Source organism: Euprymna scolopes, chromosome 12 (assembly GCF_053919585.1).
Source record: "Euprymna scolopes isolate OS-2025 chromosome 12, ASM5391958v1, whole genome shotgun sequence".
NCBI lineage: Eukaryota > Metazoa > Mollusca > Cephalopoda > Sepiida > Sepiolidae > Euprymna > Euprymna scolopes.
Window position 1 is genome coordinate 32,582,382 of NC_136493.1, and position 19,463 is coordinate 32,601,844.

General features: G+C 32.9%; 1 protein-coding gene across 1 annotated transcript in view; it reads right to left on the bottom strand.

Moving 5' to 3' along the window:
* Positions 1-19,463, bottom strand: part of LOC145291243 (bifunctional 3'-5' exonuclease/ATP-dependent helicase WRN-like) — a 110,101-nt gene that overhangs the window by 88,803 nt on the left and 1,835 nt on the right. Inside the window, exons 2-5 of the mRNA XM_080136849.1 lie at positions 17,551-17,961; positions 9,328-9,459; positions 6,329-6,392; positions 245-317 (exon numbers count right to left, since the gene is read on the bottom strand). Coding sequence (XP_079992975.1) covers positions 245-317; positions 6,329-6,392; positions 9,328-9,459; positions 17,551-17,922 — 641 coding nt within the window. The 5' untranslated portion in view covers positions 17,923-17,961. The remainder of the gene's footprint in view (positions 1-244; positions 318-6,328; positions 6,393-9,327; positions 9,460-17,550; positions 17,962-19,463) is intronic.

The window sequence follows — 19,463 nt, forward strand, 5'->3', positions numbered from 1 at the left end:
CTGACAGATTTAAATTTCTGCTTAGCAGATGAAGAAACAGAGCAAAAAGGAAATTCCAAAGGCTAAAAGTCTGTGGTAATTCCCTTCCTGCTCCGTTTTCCTGTCTGAACCAACATGCAGAAAACTAAATGAAATGTGAACAAACATTTGCTATCTATTGATACAGAATAAATGGTATTAAATAATTTTTTTTGGAAAGAATAATTTTATTTCAATATTAAATTTAAAAAAAATGAAGACTTACTGTCGGAACTTGGAATAACCAAAGTATTTTTTTAATACTTTTAGCACCTTCGGATCTGCTGGTTGTTCAATATCTAGTTTGGAATTTAAAAATACAAAAATTCCTGTTAGATATTTCTTTAAAAAAAAATCAAATGCATTCTGATAAATTGGAAATCAGTTTAAAATTACAACTCATTTAACAGCTAAATTAAATCTAAAACACGAGATGAACTAGAAATTTGTAGGAGTATTATTCAATACATGAATGCTTTCAAGAACTTTTGCGAATTTTTCTTACACTACAGCATCCACATGCCTAAAAAAAAGTTCATATGAAGAAATGTTCTCCATCTTACATTGTTTAATAAGAGCTGACGACTGCCTAAGCATGAAGCAAGGAGATTTCTAATTATGATAAATATTTTTTGCTGCTTCCATATACAAACAAAAAAAACATGGTACTTGTTCAGTTTAATCAAGACATTAAACATTGAAAAAAATATCTATATTGTACATAATCGCTGTGGAATAAAATTATAATAAAAAAAACTTTTCTAAAAAAAAAAAAAAAAAAAAAAAAAATTGCTTAATTTGATTAAGTTTTTTTTCTTACAGAGAAAAAAAAAACTTTAATGAGATCAATCGTGTCATAGCCATCTTGTTTTTTCGAGGATGAGGAGAGGCCGCCAAGGGAGATAACTCCTATCACCGCTTAAAGTTTGTCAAAATTTGTTGAGATTATTTTGAAACATGGGCAGAAAAAATACCTAGATAAATATTTTAGTTTTTTTCACTTATTTTACAGAGTTTTTATGTCCTTTTTTAATCTTTTTTTTTTAAATTTTGTCCTTTGTTAATCACATTTTCGTTTACAGGCACTCCCTCCTTGTTAGCGAAATAAGCAAGATGACCATGACACAATCGATCTCGTTAAAATTTGATTTTCCTCTGTAAAAAAAAAAAAAAAAAAAAAAAAAAAAACACTTGATCAAATTAAGTGATTTTTTTTTTTTTTGTATGAGAACTTTATTCCATAACGAGTACATACAATATAATTTTTTTCAATAAATTCATGTTTTTGATGTCTTGACTAAACTAAACAAGTACCAAAATATTGAATTTTAATTGAAACAAATGGTACCTACGTAATTGTCATGATGCAAATCGTAACATATCTAAAAATTACGGAAAGGTAAAAAAATAGTTATTAATGAAAAACTGTTTTCAATAAAGTTCATGAGGGGAATAAATTTTGTCCAACATTTTTGAATTACGTTCGTCACATGATGTAAGCAACAAAACTTAAATTATCTCCCCTGTCAACTTTTATCTTTTTGTTTTAATAAGTGTAATATAGTGATTTTGATTCCCTTCCCAAATTTCTTTCCACATTAATAATCATTTTTCTACCATTTCGTAATTTTCGGATATGTGAGACCTGCCAATTACATAGGTTTCATTTCTTTCACTTGAAATTGAATATTTTTTTCGTTTCTATAATATAGAAGCACCCGTTTTTTTTTTTTTAAAACATCTTTTCTGACGATAGATATTTTAACTATTCGAAATTAATAATTTTAAAAAGTTAATGTTTAAAAAAAAAAAATCTAACGATTTTTAATAAATAACTGCATGTCGAATGTAGTTTCAAAGGCATTTTTTCTGTTTATTCAAAATTTCAAATTATTCAATAAAGATTTTGTTGTGCGTATTTCTCTGCAACATGAAGGCGGAGAGTTAGAGAGAAGATGAGGGTACACAAAGGCGTTACATAGTTCTATATTTGTCATTTTGAAATTTATCAATAATTTTGCTATCTTGGTGATATGATCTGAGTTAGTGCTAAATTTTTTCTTTTTTTTTTTTTATGAAAATCGCTCCAAACAAGATGTGAAGCCACTTGATGTAAGGAGATAAGAACAAAAGATAGAAGATGCCTATTGATAAGAAGAAAATAGTCAGCAGGAAACCAGTTCTACAAGCCTTCAGTTTTTAGAAAGAATCTACTGGAATAGTAAACTATTTACAATGTGATATCAAAACAGCAAATTAATGGAGACCATTAGACCAACGAGTCAAATGCTGTGAAACAAACAAAAAATAAAGTTTGATCTTGCATGTAAGAAAGACAAAGTTAGTGGGTTCTCAGCAATCACTTGAATGTAACATGGCACTATGGACATTTAAACTATTGTAAACTCAATCCTGAGTAAAAAAAAAAACAAACAGGATAAAATGGTAAGAAGCTCACAATTAGTAAAAATTATGGAGTAGAATTTTAATTAAAACTAAAAACTAGTTTTGTTGTAATTTGCCAATCTGCCATCAAAAAGAGAAATTCAGTAAAGCAGGGGGAGATAAATCAGTGTCATTTACCCAAGTAATAATGAATTACAGGTCAGCAAAACACAAAAACTGATTTTTATCTCCAATTAAAATTCTGCTGAATAAGTTTTCCTAATTTTTTGTGAGGATGCATATTTTTGCATGATACGTAAATATATCAAAGAGTTTTTAGTTTGAAAGCAATTTTTATCAGTGTACCATACTGTAAAAGTACCTTTTATTTTTATAAAAAGCAATTGATTTCCTACTGTTATTACACTAAAAGTAATTCTTACTTTACAGTAAACTTTCAAATAAATAATAAATAAATATGCAAGTTACTTAAACAAAAAATAGGCAAGTAAAGTTTTTCAAAAACTCAAATAAAAAAGTATCCAAGTTTTATTTAAAAACAAAAATGAAACATCTGTTTGCTCGTACATTCCTTTTTTTTTTTTTTTTTTTATATATATGGGAGTCACCACTTATCTAGGCCCGAAAGCCATTCAGACATGGTAGTCACTGAGACAACAGCATGCCAATAGTTAGTAGTGGAAATGAAGTAGAAATGGATTATTTAGTAGGAAGAAGGCAGCTCAACAAGTTGTTTACATTAAACTTAAAGGTAACCATATCGTAAGTCAACTAGGAAACAGGTCAGCAAAAAAGAGTTCCACAGGTGGAGAATCCTAATTGCAGGGAAGAGAAAAAGGCATCGCCTACTAGGTTTCACAACCGATTTTGAATTTTATCAATAGTAGGATAGCATGCTCTGAGCAGCTCCCGCTCTGGTATGGTAACAATATTCATTTTAAAATGTATCTGGCAATTATACAGGTAGAGGATTGCACCAGGAAACAGAAATGTTCTGAAGCGATAAAATGATGCAACCATTTTCCCAGCAACCTTCGCAACAGATTTGATACAAGTCATTTATTTCAGGTCAGGAGTAAAGGTCAGACCCAGAAGTTTGTCAAAATAGGGAGCCTCTTTTTGACGAGAGCCATTCATATTAATTAGGGTCAAGTAGGGATCAGAGCGTTTATGGTGAAAAGATAAAAACCTGGTTTTGGATGCGTTAAAACTAACCAGCCACTTTTTATCCAATTGCACCACATGCTCAAGGTCTGTGGTGAGAGACTCAGAGAGATCTTGGTCGCTGTTGGCCTTTGAAGTGTTGCCATAGATCGTAGTGTCAGCTGCATATATGTCGACGGATGAACTTAGAATGTGATTTGGGAGATCATCGATGAAGATTAGGAAAAGAGTAGGGCCCATAAGTCACAAAAAAATCTAAATATTTTTTATGTCCATTGAAAGTGAAAGAAATTTATTATTATTTTTAGTTATTAAGCCTCCTCTTCTTTGCTCATAAAAAAATCAAAGGTGCTTGTTAAGATAGAGTCAACAGATCAATTTTTTAAGTATGTGCTTTTGAGCAAAAACAACAGTACTTAATTGTCATGTCGAAAATAGTAATATATCCAAAAATTGCGAAAATTCATCATGCAGAAAAATTGCTATTGTGTTTTTAGTAAAAAAGGAAAAAAAGAAAAGTCTATCGCTATAGAATACGAATGTCAAAAGCCATTAAAGTGGCAAAAAAGGAGATAAGTATTCCCCTGTATTCGTCATCTTCAAGGTGTTCACATTTAAGAAAAATGTGAATTTCCCCCAATTTTTTGTAAAATTTCTTTTAACTATACATTAAATATTTTTTTTCTTGTTTGCATTTGAAACGTTGCGTATATTTTGAAATTTAAGAATTACGTATATAAATGTGTTTGGAGGGCTAGAAAACAACACCAATTTTTTTTTTTTATAAACAAATGTATTGTTTAATTCAGATATTTTGATGAATACATCTTTGACAATGAAAGTCTGCTTTTTTTCTTTTCTGCATGATGTAATCTGTGAGTTAGTTTGTAGGTTTTATAACAATACGATTTTCAAAAACAATCAGCGGGGTGTTGCGTTAGCCGCACAAAATGAATGAATATAAAATATTTATTTTAAATATATAAAAATATACATAAGGCTTCAAATGCAGGCAAAAAAAAAAATTCTTTAATTCATTTTGCATAACTAGCGCAACACCCCACTGATTATTGTTTTTGAAAATCATATCGTTATAAGACCTACGAACTAACATACTATCTCGCAGATTACATCATGCAGACAAGAAAAAAAGAGAAGAAAAAAAAAAACAGACTTTCATTGACAAGGATGTATTCATCGAAATATCTGAATTAAACAATAAATTTGTTTATAAAAAAAAAGAAAAAAATATGCATTGTTTTGTAGCCTTCCAAACATATTTACATACATAATTCTTAAACTTTTAACTATAATTTTCTACTTGATGAATTTTCGTAATTTTTGGATATATTACTATTTTCGACAAGTAACTACTGTTGTTTTTGCTTAAAGGTTACTGGAAAAAATGGTGGGATCCTTCTATCGATCCAGTAGATATCTACCTGCTGATGCAATGCTCTATTTATATAGGAGCCAGGTACGTCCAAGGATGGAGCATTGTTGCCACATCTGGGCAGGAGCTGCTAGAAAGGCTTTATCCTGCCTTGACAGAGTTCAAAATAGACTGCGTAGCCTAGTGGAAGATACCCTTTTCTCTTCTCTGCAACCTCTTTCGCACAGAAGAGATGTTGCGAACCTGTCTCTGCTTTATCGTTATTTTCATGGCAAGTGCTTGCCTGAGCTCCAATCTATGGTCCCCCCTCACCAAACATTCACGAGGAACACTCGTCTAGCTAAAACCACTATCAATAATTTCCCTACTCTTTATCTGTGCCTAAACCTAAAGGTAGATTCCATGAACAAAGCTTCTTTCTTAGAACTGCACACCTGTGGAACTCTTTTCCGTTCACCTGCTTTCCAGCTGACTACAATATGGTCGTCTTCAAGTCCAACATAAACAAGTAATCCAATTTACCAAATTTCCACTACTAATGATTACTATGATATTGTCCCTTTGACTACTATACACTCTTTAACCCTTATCCTTGAGCGGTCTCTGAGCCTTGATAAGTGGTGATTCCTTTGTAAAAAAATAAAACAAAAAAATAATGTATTGAAAAAAAAAAAAAAAAAAAAAAAACTCGATTTGTCGAGTACCTTAAAAACACCAAATTAAATTTGCATATGTGATTAATTTTTTCTTCCTTTATTATTATCAGTTGTCTCCCTTTGCTTACAAAAATAAATCTGCTTAGGTAATTATTGAAGTGAGCCAAACACACATACATTCATTTTAGTTATGTAATCTTACAGGATGTTTAATGAAATGTTCAGAATATAAAAATTAATGGTGCTAGTCTATAATCCCCCACTCTATAAAAGAAAAACAAAAATTAACAAAACTGTATAATGTATGTACCCTTCTGAAAGAAGATATACACACAAAAAAAAATTTTTAATCAAATTTGAGCTTTACCAATGTTCCCCTCCCCATGTTAAGAATGGCTTTCCAAAATCTTACAAAAGTTTAAATCATTTGGAATTATCTCGCTTGTCCTGCAAAAATGGCGTTGAGAGATCGCTAGTTGTACTTTGACCATAAAACTTGATTTTCTTTTTTTTTTTTTTTTAAAAAAGAAAAGTACTTTATCAATTTATGTGACTTTTGGTGTACAATATTTTTTCCATCACAGGTATGTACACCAAAAAGATGTTTCTTTATCATTTTGTTTTTTTCATGGAGGTGAGGGGGGGTATTAACTTGCACCAAAATGAATGCTGTTAAACAAAGATTACAAACCATCTTCATTTTCTTTATTGATGTCTTCCAATTTCTGAAAACTTTTTTCTTTTTCATCCAGTTCCTAAAATAAAAAAGGAAAATACAAAATTCATGTATCAAAGTCATATTTATGCATTTCTTATTATATTCTTATTATATTCATGTATCAAAGTCATATTTATGCATTTCTTATTATATTCTTAAAAAAAAATAAAATAAAATAAATAGATATATAATTAGTATTATTTATATTACTGTTCTCATCTTACGTGTTACTCCCACGTTTTGGCCATTGTAATTTCCGACCTTCTTCACGTTTATCTCGTCAAAACTTGGAAATCTGCACAGAATTTTGAATGAAACTCTTTATTCAATTAATCCACAAGAATAGCAGGCTCTCATACCGTCACCCATGATCGAGTAGAAGTTTTAAGTAATTCGCAATTGTATTATCTATATATTAATACGATAGCGTGTATGTTCTTTTGTGTGCCACACATCTTTCTCCTTCTGAGTGATTGTCGTTTCATTGTTATGACCTTCAATTTCTTGTAATAAATAATTTTACCAAGAATTCTTTGTAAGTTTTGGTTTCGGTTTCGATTATAGTTGATGGCACTGAAGTCATCTATTTTTTTTTTCATAAATAATTTTACTAAGAATTTTTCATAAGTTTTGGTTCGGTTTCGATTATAGGTTAAGAAAATCAATATATATATATATATGTATATATATTTCTTCATAAGTTTTGGTTTCGGATTCAATTCAAGCTGATGCACCCCAGTTATAAAGATATATTTTTTTTTATTTTTGAAATCACAACTTTATAAGAATCGAATTGACTAATAATATATACAAGCATATTTAAGCGTATTTTACGACCGGGTGTGCCTGCTAGCTTAGATAAATACCTTTGTAGTTTTAACAAAAGAGCTACAATAATATCAGGGCGTCTCCATTTACGCTGAACATCCACAGAATGCCAACATCAACATATGAAGGAGTCTGCTGTGGAATTTCCATAAGTCCCGCTAGTTATTATTATTGTCCACACTGAGAATTGAATCTTCAACCCCCAGAAGAGTGTCACTTAAAACTGATTTTACCTAGTACTTTATCTGTTATGCCATAAGTCCTTGTGGATAAAATTTTTTTTTTTTTTTTAACTTATTCAACATGAATCAATATAATTCATTCATGTATTTGGAGATTTCTTGTCCTCAATAATAATCTTTTGAAACAAAAATAATCACACAACATATAATATGGATATGCAAATCAAATTCTAAATACAGGGTGCCTTCAATAAGTTTCCAGACTTTTTTCATATGGGCACTTTTATTACACATGAAACTCTCGTATCCTTTGAAGTAATCTCCTCCGGCTACAATGCACTTGTTATACCGTTCCAACAACTTCTGGAAGGCCCCATGTGAACATGTTAGTGACCTTCGTCACAGCCTCTTTCATCTCCTCAATTATCTCATAACGACAACCTGAGTTTTAAGAATAACCAAAAGTCACAGGGAGCAAGCTCTGGACTATTGGGAGGGTGATTAACTGTTTTGATGCACATGACGTTTTTCTTTCTGATTTTCTCTGAGCATCTTTGGGACAAACTGCACAAATCTTCCACATCTTCAGTTCCTCGTGAATAATTTATGTACAGTTTCCACACTGATATCATACTGTGCACTTATTGTCTCTATAGACACACAACAGTCCTTATCCATGAAATTCTTTATTTGGCCAATCAACTCTGGTGTTCTAACTTCCTTACTCCTCTTATCATCCCTCACAGATTCCCTACCTTCCTTGAATCTCTTATGCCACTCAAAAGCTGATGCTCAATTCAGGCAAGATGGTCCAAAAGCAGTCTGAAGCATTTCATACGTTTCTGTGGCATTTTTTTTTCTTCTAAGTTTAAAACAGAATTTAATTGCATATCATGTCCTCACATCCATATTACATTTTTTAGGTTTACCACCTGTGACGATAAGACTTTAGTAGGGTGTATTCCAATTGCTGCTGTAGCTGTTCATTTGAACCTGAAATCATAAAAATTGGTCAGTCATCTCATAAGATATATAGCCATAACATACTGAATTTTTAAGGGTCTACGATAATTTTAAATGCCTGTACAAAAAAAAAATCTGGAAACTTAGGAGGTACCCCTGTATGTCATTAGATAGATTCCTCAAAATTGTAAATTCATTTTTTTTGCAACTATTTCTTAATTTATCCAGTTTATTATTAAAATGGTTTTTATATTACAGCAATTTTAACATCTTTTCTAATTATTCTGAATATTTACAGGATAGTCATTCAGAACATTTCCGTACAGTCCAAAGTTTTTGTGTTCTATAAATGAAACTAAATTTACTAATTCAAGACGATAACTTCCTCATTTTCTGAGTCTTTTATTTCTTTGTATAGTGTGTTAAATCTTTTGTTTTTATGTTTATTTTTTTTAACAATTGTAATGTTTATTACTATTTTCAAGATGTAAGCAAATACTTTTCCATTAGTTTATTTTCGTACTGTTTTCAAAATACCAAATCGAAACAAATACTGAGAAAATGATAACTTTTTTTCGGTTACAGTCAGCTAATATACTTCCTATCTTCCGGCATGGCTGCTACTGGAAGCAATGACAAGGCAAATTAGTTCCTTCACATCCTTCTTCATTATTTCTATTGTAAAGCGATTTATTGAAATAAAAAATAAGAAAATTACATTAAATAAAAAACTAAAGATTAACAAAATTATACAGATAAAAATAACAGTCTTTTTTTGGACTTTTAATAGCAAAATTAAAAAATAAGTTTTTATTTTCTTTGAAATTTTATAAAAAGTATGATTATGAAATTCTAAGACAAATTCTGCAGTGGAAAGGATTTTTGTATAAGATTGTGTGAAAGCAAGTATTTGTTTTTTTTTGTTGTTTTTTTGCAGTTTATTTTGCTTGAAGAAAATGAAAACAAAAAAGCATGAAAGCCAACGTTATTGTGCGTTACCTTGAAAAATTCTTCATTAAACAAGTTTGAATCGTCATCTTCAAAATCTGACGTAATTTCTGTTTTGTCACTGGTTTCATTGTCATTTGATTTTTCATCTGTTGTTGGTTTCATTTCAGAATTGCATTCAAGCTAAAATCAAAACAATACAACACCAAAAAAGATTAGAGAATTACAAAATACATGCGTTTTGCTTTAAATATTTTATTATTATTATATCACACTTATTTACCAACATACAATATAGTAGGTGCTGACGTCCCTAATTTTCAAGAGTAGTATCTCTTTCTCAGGGAAGAAAAAAAAAAGAAACATATGCAACTGTTTGACAAGGTTTTACTTTATCTGTTTTATTTTTATTTCTTTATTTTCAGAAGTCAGTATCGCAATCAGGCTGTCAACTCAAAAATTAGGGACATCAACACCTACTATCTTGTACAACACATTATGTTGGTAAATAAACATAATATAATTGAAAATTATTGAAAATTCCTTCTAATATTGTCATTATTCTTATGACGTTTCCTAAGAACCGCACTGATATACTACAATCTGATTGTCTTCAAGTCCAACAAAGTTCTTGATGAACCGCCCCCCTAAGTAATCAAATTTACAAAATTCCCACTACTTATGTTTACTACGCTATAATCACATTGACTAATGTATACCCATTAACCCTTATCCTCGAGAGGCCTCCGGGCCTTGATAAGTGGTGATTCCTATGTAAGAAAAAAAAAAAAAAAATAGCCTTCAAACAACTCTTTTCAAACTATGCACAATACTTGAATATCCTTCTCATACAGAGCCAGACACAGTTTGCAACAATTAAAAAGATACTTTAACAATCAGAAAAACAAGGCAAAAACTTCTGAAAACGCAGCACAAAAAAATAACGCTATCCAAAACATAAAACTTCCTAAATGCTTCCACCATACAAAACTAAAATCGCAACAAAATTTTCTACAAAAATTCTGTATCAAAAAAGTTATCCAACACTAACATTACCTCTTTCACAAGTGCATCAAAGTACTAAATAAGATGCTGTCAGAATTAACCGCCACCACGAAAATATCATCGGCTGTCAACCAATGCTAATCAGAACAATGTGCGTACAACAAAAGAAAGATTAAAACATACGTTCACTTGGCTCCTTCACAAACACAACCCTATTTCTACCAAGAATGAACTCACCAACAACAATAGCACACAATCCATAACTCATCCCCTCATTACAGACCTAACAAATACATTCACACTAAATAAAATAGACCTCCTTATCCTAGGTCCCAAGTTCATAACACAGAAACTAAATGACATCAAAATTGATATCAAGGCACAATTCTGCATTAAATGGTTACATGCCTTCAACCAGAACTCGCAAAATATGCACAACACCAACACCACTAACACAACTACCACCGCATTTCCTACATACCAGATAGACTGCCCCCCAACATCTCCCTCTGAACAACCTCGATCGAGACAACATACTTACAAGACTTAAACAGAGTATACTCTCTATCATACTGCTCTACAACTTCTTGTCTCGGTGGAGATATAGTTTGAAAAAAATATGGAGATAAATAGACACACAGACATAGAGAGATTTCTTTATTAAATTTTTCTTTGTTCATTTCACTTTTTCTCAGAAACTATTGGATTAATCTGGCTGAAATTTTGTATGGATGTGTCTGTGTGTGTCTTACGGCATTCACCCTAAGCGGGTTGAACCAACTTCGTTCAAAGGAGGAAGTGTCAAGGGAATATTATGTAGTATGGCCCTTTCCTATCATAAGGTGCAGCGAACTAAGTATTAGCATATTTGTTCAAGGCTCAGTTAAGGATTAATAGCGATTAGTATTTAATGCAAAAATGAACAGAAATTTAACCACAATTTAACCATCAATTTTGTATAAAAACAAATCATTCTAAGTCAACAGTTAAAAATAGGCAAAGCATCTACTTCTTATATATATTTTTTGTGTCAAACTTTTGTTGGATATGGTAAGAAAAAAGAAAGAGTTAATCTTGCAGTTTTATTGGGTTCTTCTTCGTTATAATAGTGAAATCTGACAGTCGAAAAATTGAATTTTCGTTAAAAAAACAATGATAACTACTCACTTCTTATGTCACTTTCAACTAAAATCAATGTTATCTACTTAACGATAATATCGCAATTAGTTTAATATTACTGGAATACTACATAAAACAAGTATTTCCATGATTAAACAAAAAAAACGATTTTGCCATGTTTGTTTATACTGTTTGACGTGCGTGATGTTAAACCCAAGGGACATAACTCATTTCCTCGGAATTGGCTTAATTACATCCTCTGCTATTATGCATGCTATTTAGCTTATGTAAACAAAACTTCCAAATTTCTTTAAAAAATATTTTCTTTAATAATTAATTTTCTACCTTATTATTTTTCATAAGTTTGGGATATGTTCATTACTGTGACATGGCAATTAAATAGATACTGCTGGTTTTACTTGAAATTCAATATTTCAGTTTTCAAATTTCACAATTATAATAAAGAATCATTTTAGTTCTCTGATAAATGTGTTTTTAATTATACCTCTAATGGCTATCAAGATGGTTGGGTGGAGTCAGCTTCCTCCAAAGCAAATCGACTTATTACATTTTCATCAACAAGCAATCAATAAACTAAATAAAAGTTCTTTAAAGATATGTGTATTTTATGTGTCTAAAATTATTCTTAAGTAGGTTTTGTATCAAAAATCGATAATAAAAAAATCATAGGGCCTCTTTTTTATAGTGGTTTCTCGTTGTCACAGTTTCATGGGTTGCCACTCCGCCTAGATGTTCTTGATCATCTTGTCTGCTAAATTAAGACAAATAAAGCTTCTCATGCAGAAAAGACATAAGGAGACTTCGCAGAGTTTCTTCAAAGTTTTTTTATTAGAGAGAATGACCTAAAGTGAGAGAGAGAGAGAGACTAAATAACCAAATAATTACTCTCTTCTTAACTTAGCTTTCTAACTTGAGAAATGAGATATGTAAACGGACAGGCATTCACTGAGATTATTAGTTTTCTACATCATTTGGACATCTCGTTCGTATAGCTTCCTAAGAGACAACTGATCTGAAACCCTATTTCTCTTGCTCAAAAATGTGACATCAACTCTTGTTTTGTCGACAGAGTTTAACTTCTTGTTTCTGAATTGTCACCCACCTTTCATTCAACTCTGAAAACAGCTCTGTTTTACAGATCTGGGTTATCCTGACATGCACTATGAGTAACCCTTGTCAAAAATTAACACTAGCTAACAATCGCTACTTACTAGCAAAGGGTCCCAACTACGTAACAGTATCTCTGACTATTGCAGTTCACGTTCACCAACCTTGAGCTAGATTACACAATATGGCTAGCCAATCCTGATTCCATAGTCGAAAACCAACTACTGATAAGCCAGGTTGCATGTGAGTGTCACTGCCCACCAGTAGGTTTTCACCAACCAGATAGAAAAGGGAACAGAAAAGTTTTATAGATAAGCTCTGTCTGCAGGCACCAAGCAGTATGCCAGAACTATCACAAACAGTGTTGAAAAGAGAAAGACGACAAAAGTTAATCCAAATATCAATAATGCACAATGCAGTTATTGTCAAAGACTTGCAGCCCCTACAGATCAACTGCTTTCATTGATCACATTTCACAACTATAGAGAAGGAGCATTTGCACTAGTCCAATAGATATACCCTTTGATAGCTACTGAGCTCTGTTGACACAAGTAACTAGTGACAAGTAGTTTCTGATCATTTGTAATAGAAAAGTGAATGAAAAATTGTCTTCCTTATTCCAAAAGAAAAAGAGGCTAATAAAGGCAGTAAATGAAATACATTTTTTTTTTACATTTTCAACCAAGAGGAATGAGTTGAGTGGACGATAGAGAAGGTTGGTGAGAAAGATGGAAAAATGGGAAAGGAAGACAGAGAGAAAGATAAAAAGATGGCTAGAAAGAGAGATAGAATTTCTAATATCAAGATGTTACACACTAAGTTTTATTTAGTAAGTTTTTATAGACCCAGCTAATGCCAGGTAGTCCTGTTAATCTATATATATAAAAGCGAAAATGTATGTATGTATGTGTCATGTAAGCCGTGGTGAAGGCAACCTTTCTAGGAGAAGCAAATCTCTGATTTAAAAAACCAAAGCGGAAGACCAGTACCCGCATTAAGCTGGTCTGCAGTTTAATTTGTTGCTGGCTATCTTGCTCTTGCTTGTAGCTGGATCTCAACATTTTGAACCGAGAGAGAGACTTAGCTGCCGTACAAAGCTAAGACTCTGTAACATCATATTTGTATAGATACACCCTCAGACATTTGGGCTCATGGATTTTAAATGTCTGAGGGAGTGGCACTCGTCTGACAAGACGTTGCACTCATCATGTATGTGTCAGGTCATGTCATGTGCTACTGGTACCATGTAACCCAGTACTACCTGCCTCATGGTCGGGTCACCGGCGACTAAACTGGTTCCCCCACCAGACTTGTTTGGTGAGGAGGGCGGCTAGTCTCCCTGAAGGATTAAAAACAAGACCTTCCAAAGGGCGAATGAACTCTTTTTCTGGGTCAACGGCCAACTAGCACCATGTATATTTGTGTGTGTGTATATGTGTATTGGGGTGGAGAGGGCTCCCGTAAGCCGTGGTGAAGGCAGCCTTTCTAGGAGAAGCAAATCTCTGATTTAAAAAACCATAAAGCGGAAGACCATTACCCGCATTAAGCTGGTCTGCAGTTTAATTTGTTGCTGGCTATCTTGCTCTTGCTTGTTGCTGGATTTCAACATTTTGAACCGAGAGAGAGACTTAGCTGTCGTACAAAGCTAAGACTCTGTAACATCATATTTGTATAGATACTCCCTCAGACATTTGGGCTCATGGATTTTAAATGTCTGAGGGAGTGGCACTCGTCTGACAAGACGTTGCAATCATCATGTACGCTTTTCCTCGATGTCCACAAAAGGCTTCTTTCAGAGAAGCGCTTGCTCGGTTCACAACTTCTTAAAACTTTTTATATCATCTATAAATTGTAATATCTCAGAGTTATCCACGGAGCTCGCCTGTCTATTTAATTTTATTGACTTTCAAACGTTAATTATTCGACATTTCCCGCATCAGCATGCGTTACATTCGGTTTTCGGTATAAAAAAAAGCGAAACTCGACTCTAATCACAGGCCGAAAGCCAGTTGTCTCAAGAGAGACAAGTAACGTTTGTTTAATGTCGACACTTGGTCATATCAGACTGTAGCTTTCATTTCGCTCCTCCTAATAAAGAGGGAGCGAGTTTTTAAAAACAAACAAACCGATTTATTCAAAATGCTTACAGCTGAATACCTATCACCGTCACGTTAATCAAAAACGCGCACCTGTTTTTTTTTTAACACTTTACTATTTTCCAACTGCGTGTCGTGAAGGCTTTGTTTTTTTTTTCACGGGCACCTGTTTTTTTTTTTTACATTTTCGGGGTTTTTTCACATACCCCGAAAAACACCCGGGCAACGCCGGGTATCCTTCGCTAGTCTATATATATAAAAGCGAAAATGTGTGTATGTATGTATGTTTGTGTGTCTGCTAAAAACTTTTGACTGATGGAACAAAAATTCACAAACTTGGTCTCATATGAAAGTCCCCACCCTCCGAACGATAAATATCGAAAAATTGGCCCAAAAGGACCATCAGAAGTGAGTCAACTGATCGATTTTCTGCAGGGGGGGGGGCCCAAAAAAGTGACATTTTAATGTTAAACATTACATATTTTTAAATCGATTTATAACTGCCCCAAAAAATACGGGCGCCAACTCTTCTACATAAAGTGTACACGGGGGCCGTTTATTTTGGGTCAACTTGTATTTAAAACCCGCTGAGTCAGGTCACGTGATCTTGACGTCAGCAAGCTGTAATGGCAGTCTGAATTTAAAAACATTGTTGTTATCGGTAAAAACTTTTTTAACCCTCACACAAGCTAAACTATGAACTTCTACGCTATGACAACATTACCAAAGTTATTACACGTTAAAAATAGTTAGATACGATAGTTAAACGAAAAATAACAAGCCAAAAATGTGAAGTAAAAAAAAAAAAAAAACGCTTACAAAAAATATTAACAATCAAAGTTTTTACAAAAAATAAAAAACAGCCAGACACCATTTTCTTTTTTAGTAACACTCTTTAGAGTAAGGAAGACGAAGGGAGAGAGAGAGAGAGAGAGACACATACACAAACAGAAAGAGAGAGAGAGAGACAGACATATAGAGATGTCTAGACAGGAAACGAAATACGTAATTTAATAAACGCTACATGCTGAATCATAAAAAATGTGAAGTAAAGCAAAAAATAATACGCTTAAAAAATTATGAACGATCAATGTTTTTAGCATTACTTCATATTCTTTTTTTTTTATCACTCTTTAGAGTAAGGAAGATGAAGAGACAGACAGATAGAGAGGGAGAGGGAGATAGAGAGAGAGAGACACACACACACACAACAACAACAGATAGAGAAAGAGAGAGAGATGTCTAGACAAGAACTGTGTTTTAAAATGTAAACTAATAAGAGTGATTGTATTTGTTTTTCGAGTAACGTTTGTTTCTACGAAAGATGACACCGCTGGAATTCTAGGAACATATACAACACTTTGATCTTAGCCAAAAGACCATGTAAACAGGTAATAAATTTTTAGTTTCAAGAATTTATTTTTGTAAGACGAAAAGAGAGAGAGATGGAGAGACAGAGAGAGAGAATTCTAAGATACTACACTTTCATCTTAGCCAAAAGACCAAGTAAACAGGTAATAAGTATGTTTTATTTTGAATAATTTAGTTATTTTTATTATAAATGCTTTATACATAGTTTTTACCAATTATAATCAAGTCATTGATTCCTTTTTTTTTTTTTTTACTTACAACTATATTCGAAAAGGTTTTTTTATTAAACACGGTTTCCGCTAATTTCTAAGTAAACAGGTATTCTACAAACACCCGGGCAACGCCGGGTACCCGCGCTAGTCTATAATATAAATCTCACCTGTCTGTTTAAAATGTATGTATGTATGTATGTATGTTTGTATGCATGTATGTCTGCCTAAAACTTTTAACAGAGGTGACAGATTTTCACGAGATCAGTATTATTTTGGAGCTTGACATCTCGGACGACAAATATAAAAAAATTAGCCAAAAACATTAATTCCTTCACTCTCAACTGGGCAGTTTTCTACAAGAAGGGGTCGATTTTTTAACCGATATTCCGAAAGTTATCCCCTCTTTTCGATTGACAAGCCTTAATTTAAACCTTTGCCACTTCCTGTTTGGCGATGGACGCAATAGCTAAGACGCCAAGTTTTTTTTTCACATTCTTTTCTTCCTTCGCAGTACGGGTTTGAGCCTGCCTACTACCACTTTTTCTTTTTTGCTCAACACACACACCTCCAAGCACCCGGACAACGCCGAGCACCCAGGCTAGTTTGTAATAAAAGCGGGAATGAAAAATTGTTTCTTACTTCCAGACTTGGAAGAGGTTAATGAAGGCAGAGATTAATTTGATAGAAATAATATCAATATACAGATGAAATTCTCCTAAATTACTAACATTTTTTTTTTTATTAATTCAAGTTTCTACAGATTTGATATTATATTCCTGAATTTTTTAGATGAGGATTGATAATTTTTATTATTTGGATTACTATCCTCATTTTGAGTGTTAATTTCACAAAGTTTCGGCTGATGAAACCTCCGACCTTCTTCAAAAGTATCTTGTCAAACTCGAGAATCTTTGTCAAATTCAGCAATCTGCATAGAATTTTGAATAAAACCCTTGCTTTCACTCTGTCAGACAAGGACTCTTAATGCATTGGATAAAGTGCTTAGTGCAATTCAGTTATAAATTACACTCTTCTGGAGGTAGAAGGCTCAACCCTCTGTGTAAGCGATAATTAAAATACAATTGCAAATTACTTAGGACTTCTACTCTGTCATGGCTGATGGAACGAGAGCAAGTTAACTCCATGGATTAAATAAAGGGTTCTGTTTGAGATTCCATGCAGATTCTCAAATTCGACAAGATACACTTGAAGAAGGTCAGAGGTTACGTCGGCTGAAATGTTGTAAAAATCACACTGAAGATGAGAATAGTAGTTTCAATAAGCCAAATAATACAAACATTTTTTTTGTTTTATTTATTTTGTATTTTACAATTCCATCTTACCTCGTGTTGTAATTCTTCTTCGAGATCCAAATCAAAGCTCATATCATTTTCCATCTCGTCAGGAATGTCTGGTGGGTAATCAACCAAATCAATCACAGAATCAAGTTCTGCGTCTTCTACGGCCACGGATTTCGGGAGAATCGTCTTCGTCCGCTCATTTACTTTATTTTGTTCTTCTGTATGTTTTTTAGAAATTTTAAACAGCTTGTTCAGATCATTGACGCAAATTAATGAATCCTGTAAAAGTTCAGGAAGATGTTTATTCTGACAAACACTTTGAAGATGTTTTTCAGAAGCAGTTTCAAAATTGGTCAATAGTTCTTGAACTGACTTCTGAAGTTGGTCTATACTCTTCTTCACAGATAAATTCATGATAGGCTTTGGTGGATTCAAGTGATATTTTTCAAGCACCTTTAAAAAAGGAAAAAAAATAAAATCTATTATATAAAAGGTCACTTGTACAGGTTTTCATGTTCAGCTAAAATCAAAAAGAACTACAAAACAAACACCCTCAAAGTTGACATATTCTTGATCAGCGTTGGTTCGGATGAATAACATCTAAAAATCAAAAAAAAAAAATTTATTCTTTGAGGGTCAACTGGGCCAGGTTCTGCTGAGGAGACGGCGGTTTTTTAGCCATTTTATGTAATAATTTGGAAATAAAATACTGGTTCATTCTCCGCGGAATCTATTATATAAACAAAGAGTTGTCTGCGTGCATGTACGTACAGAGAGGAAATGAACTGGATAAAGGAAAAAGAGGGGGGAATAAATGGAGGAAAGGGAAAGAGAGATAGAGAGAGGTAGATAGAAGTTTTAATAGAAATATGTGTGCTTATGCACTTATGTTACCGTGTTATTTTTTTAAATAGCATTTTCAGATTAAATTCAAGTTTCACAAGATCTTTTTTTTTTATTAAATTGTTAGGGGAAGTACAGAATAGCCACATAACACCCTCCCCATGTTAAGAAAGGCTTAAAAAAATAATATTTCAGCACAGTAACATAAATGCATGAGTACCGAAATATGTTACACTTTTGCCCTGTTAATATATAATAAGAGAAATTATATGCGATTCTGATACGTGTTGCATTAATAATGAAAGTAAATGTAATACACATCAGCATTTTCTTTGTCTGCTTCCCGGCTGACTATAACATGGTTGTCTTCAAGTCTAATGTGAATAAACTCCTATTGAGTCATCCATTTAAATAATTTAGCCCTACCCATGTTCCACCGTGACTGATCTTGTTGTCTCGTCATCTGCCTAATATTTGACCCTTATCTTTAAGTGACCTCCAGTCCTTGATATACAGTTACCTTCCAAGTTAAAAAAACAAAAACAAAAAAAAACAGAAAATTGAAAATATCACTTTGTTAAAATGTGCTAATTCAGTTTTATGTATCTCAGATTTGCATGCATAACATAAGCAAACTAAGTAACAGATCCCTCAACTTGCCATCAATATTATGCCGTACATGTACAAGTAAGAAAACGGCAGAATTTTAACATTTTTAATGCAGCATAGTTTTGCCGACTTACCAACAACTACAGCTTGCTTTTCACTGCTGCCCATGTTTGTGAACTGAAGCATCGTGAATCAGTCTTTGGGAACTTTTGTCCCACTTGACTGTTCGTCGCTGGCAAATCGCAAAGATCCAGATGGCATGGCTATGTAGAAAAGTCCCGTTTTATCACAGTTCCAAACATCTTTTGGATCATATCCACGAAAAAGTTGCGGCAAAACGTTTGTCACCCATTCATTGGAAGAACTGTGATCTGCTAAAGTTGATTCACTGTACAATTTTTTGAATGAAACATTGTTGGCCTGCTTCCAGCGCATGAGCCAACCATTGCTCGGTTCAAAATCAACCAGTTGTGATGCTTTCTGCCTGATAATGTGATTGGTGA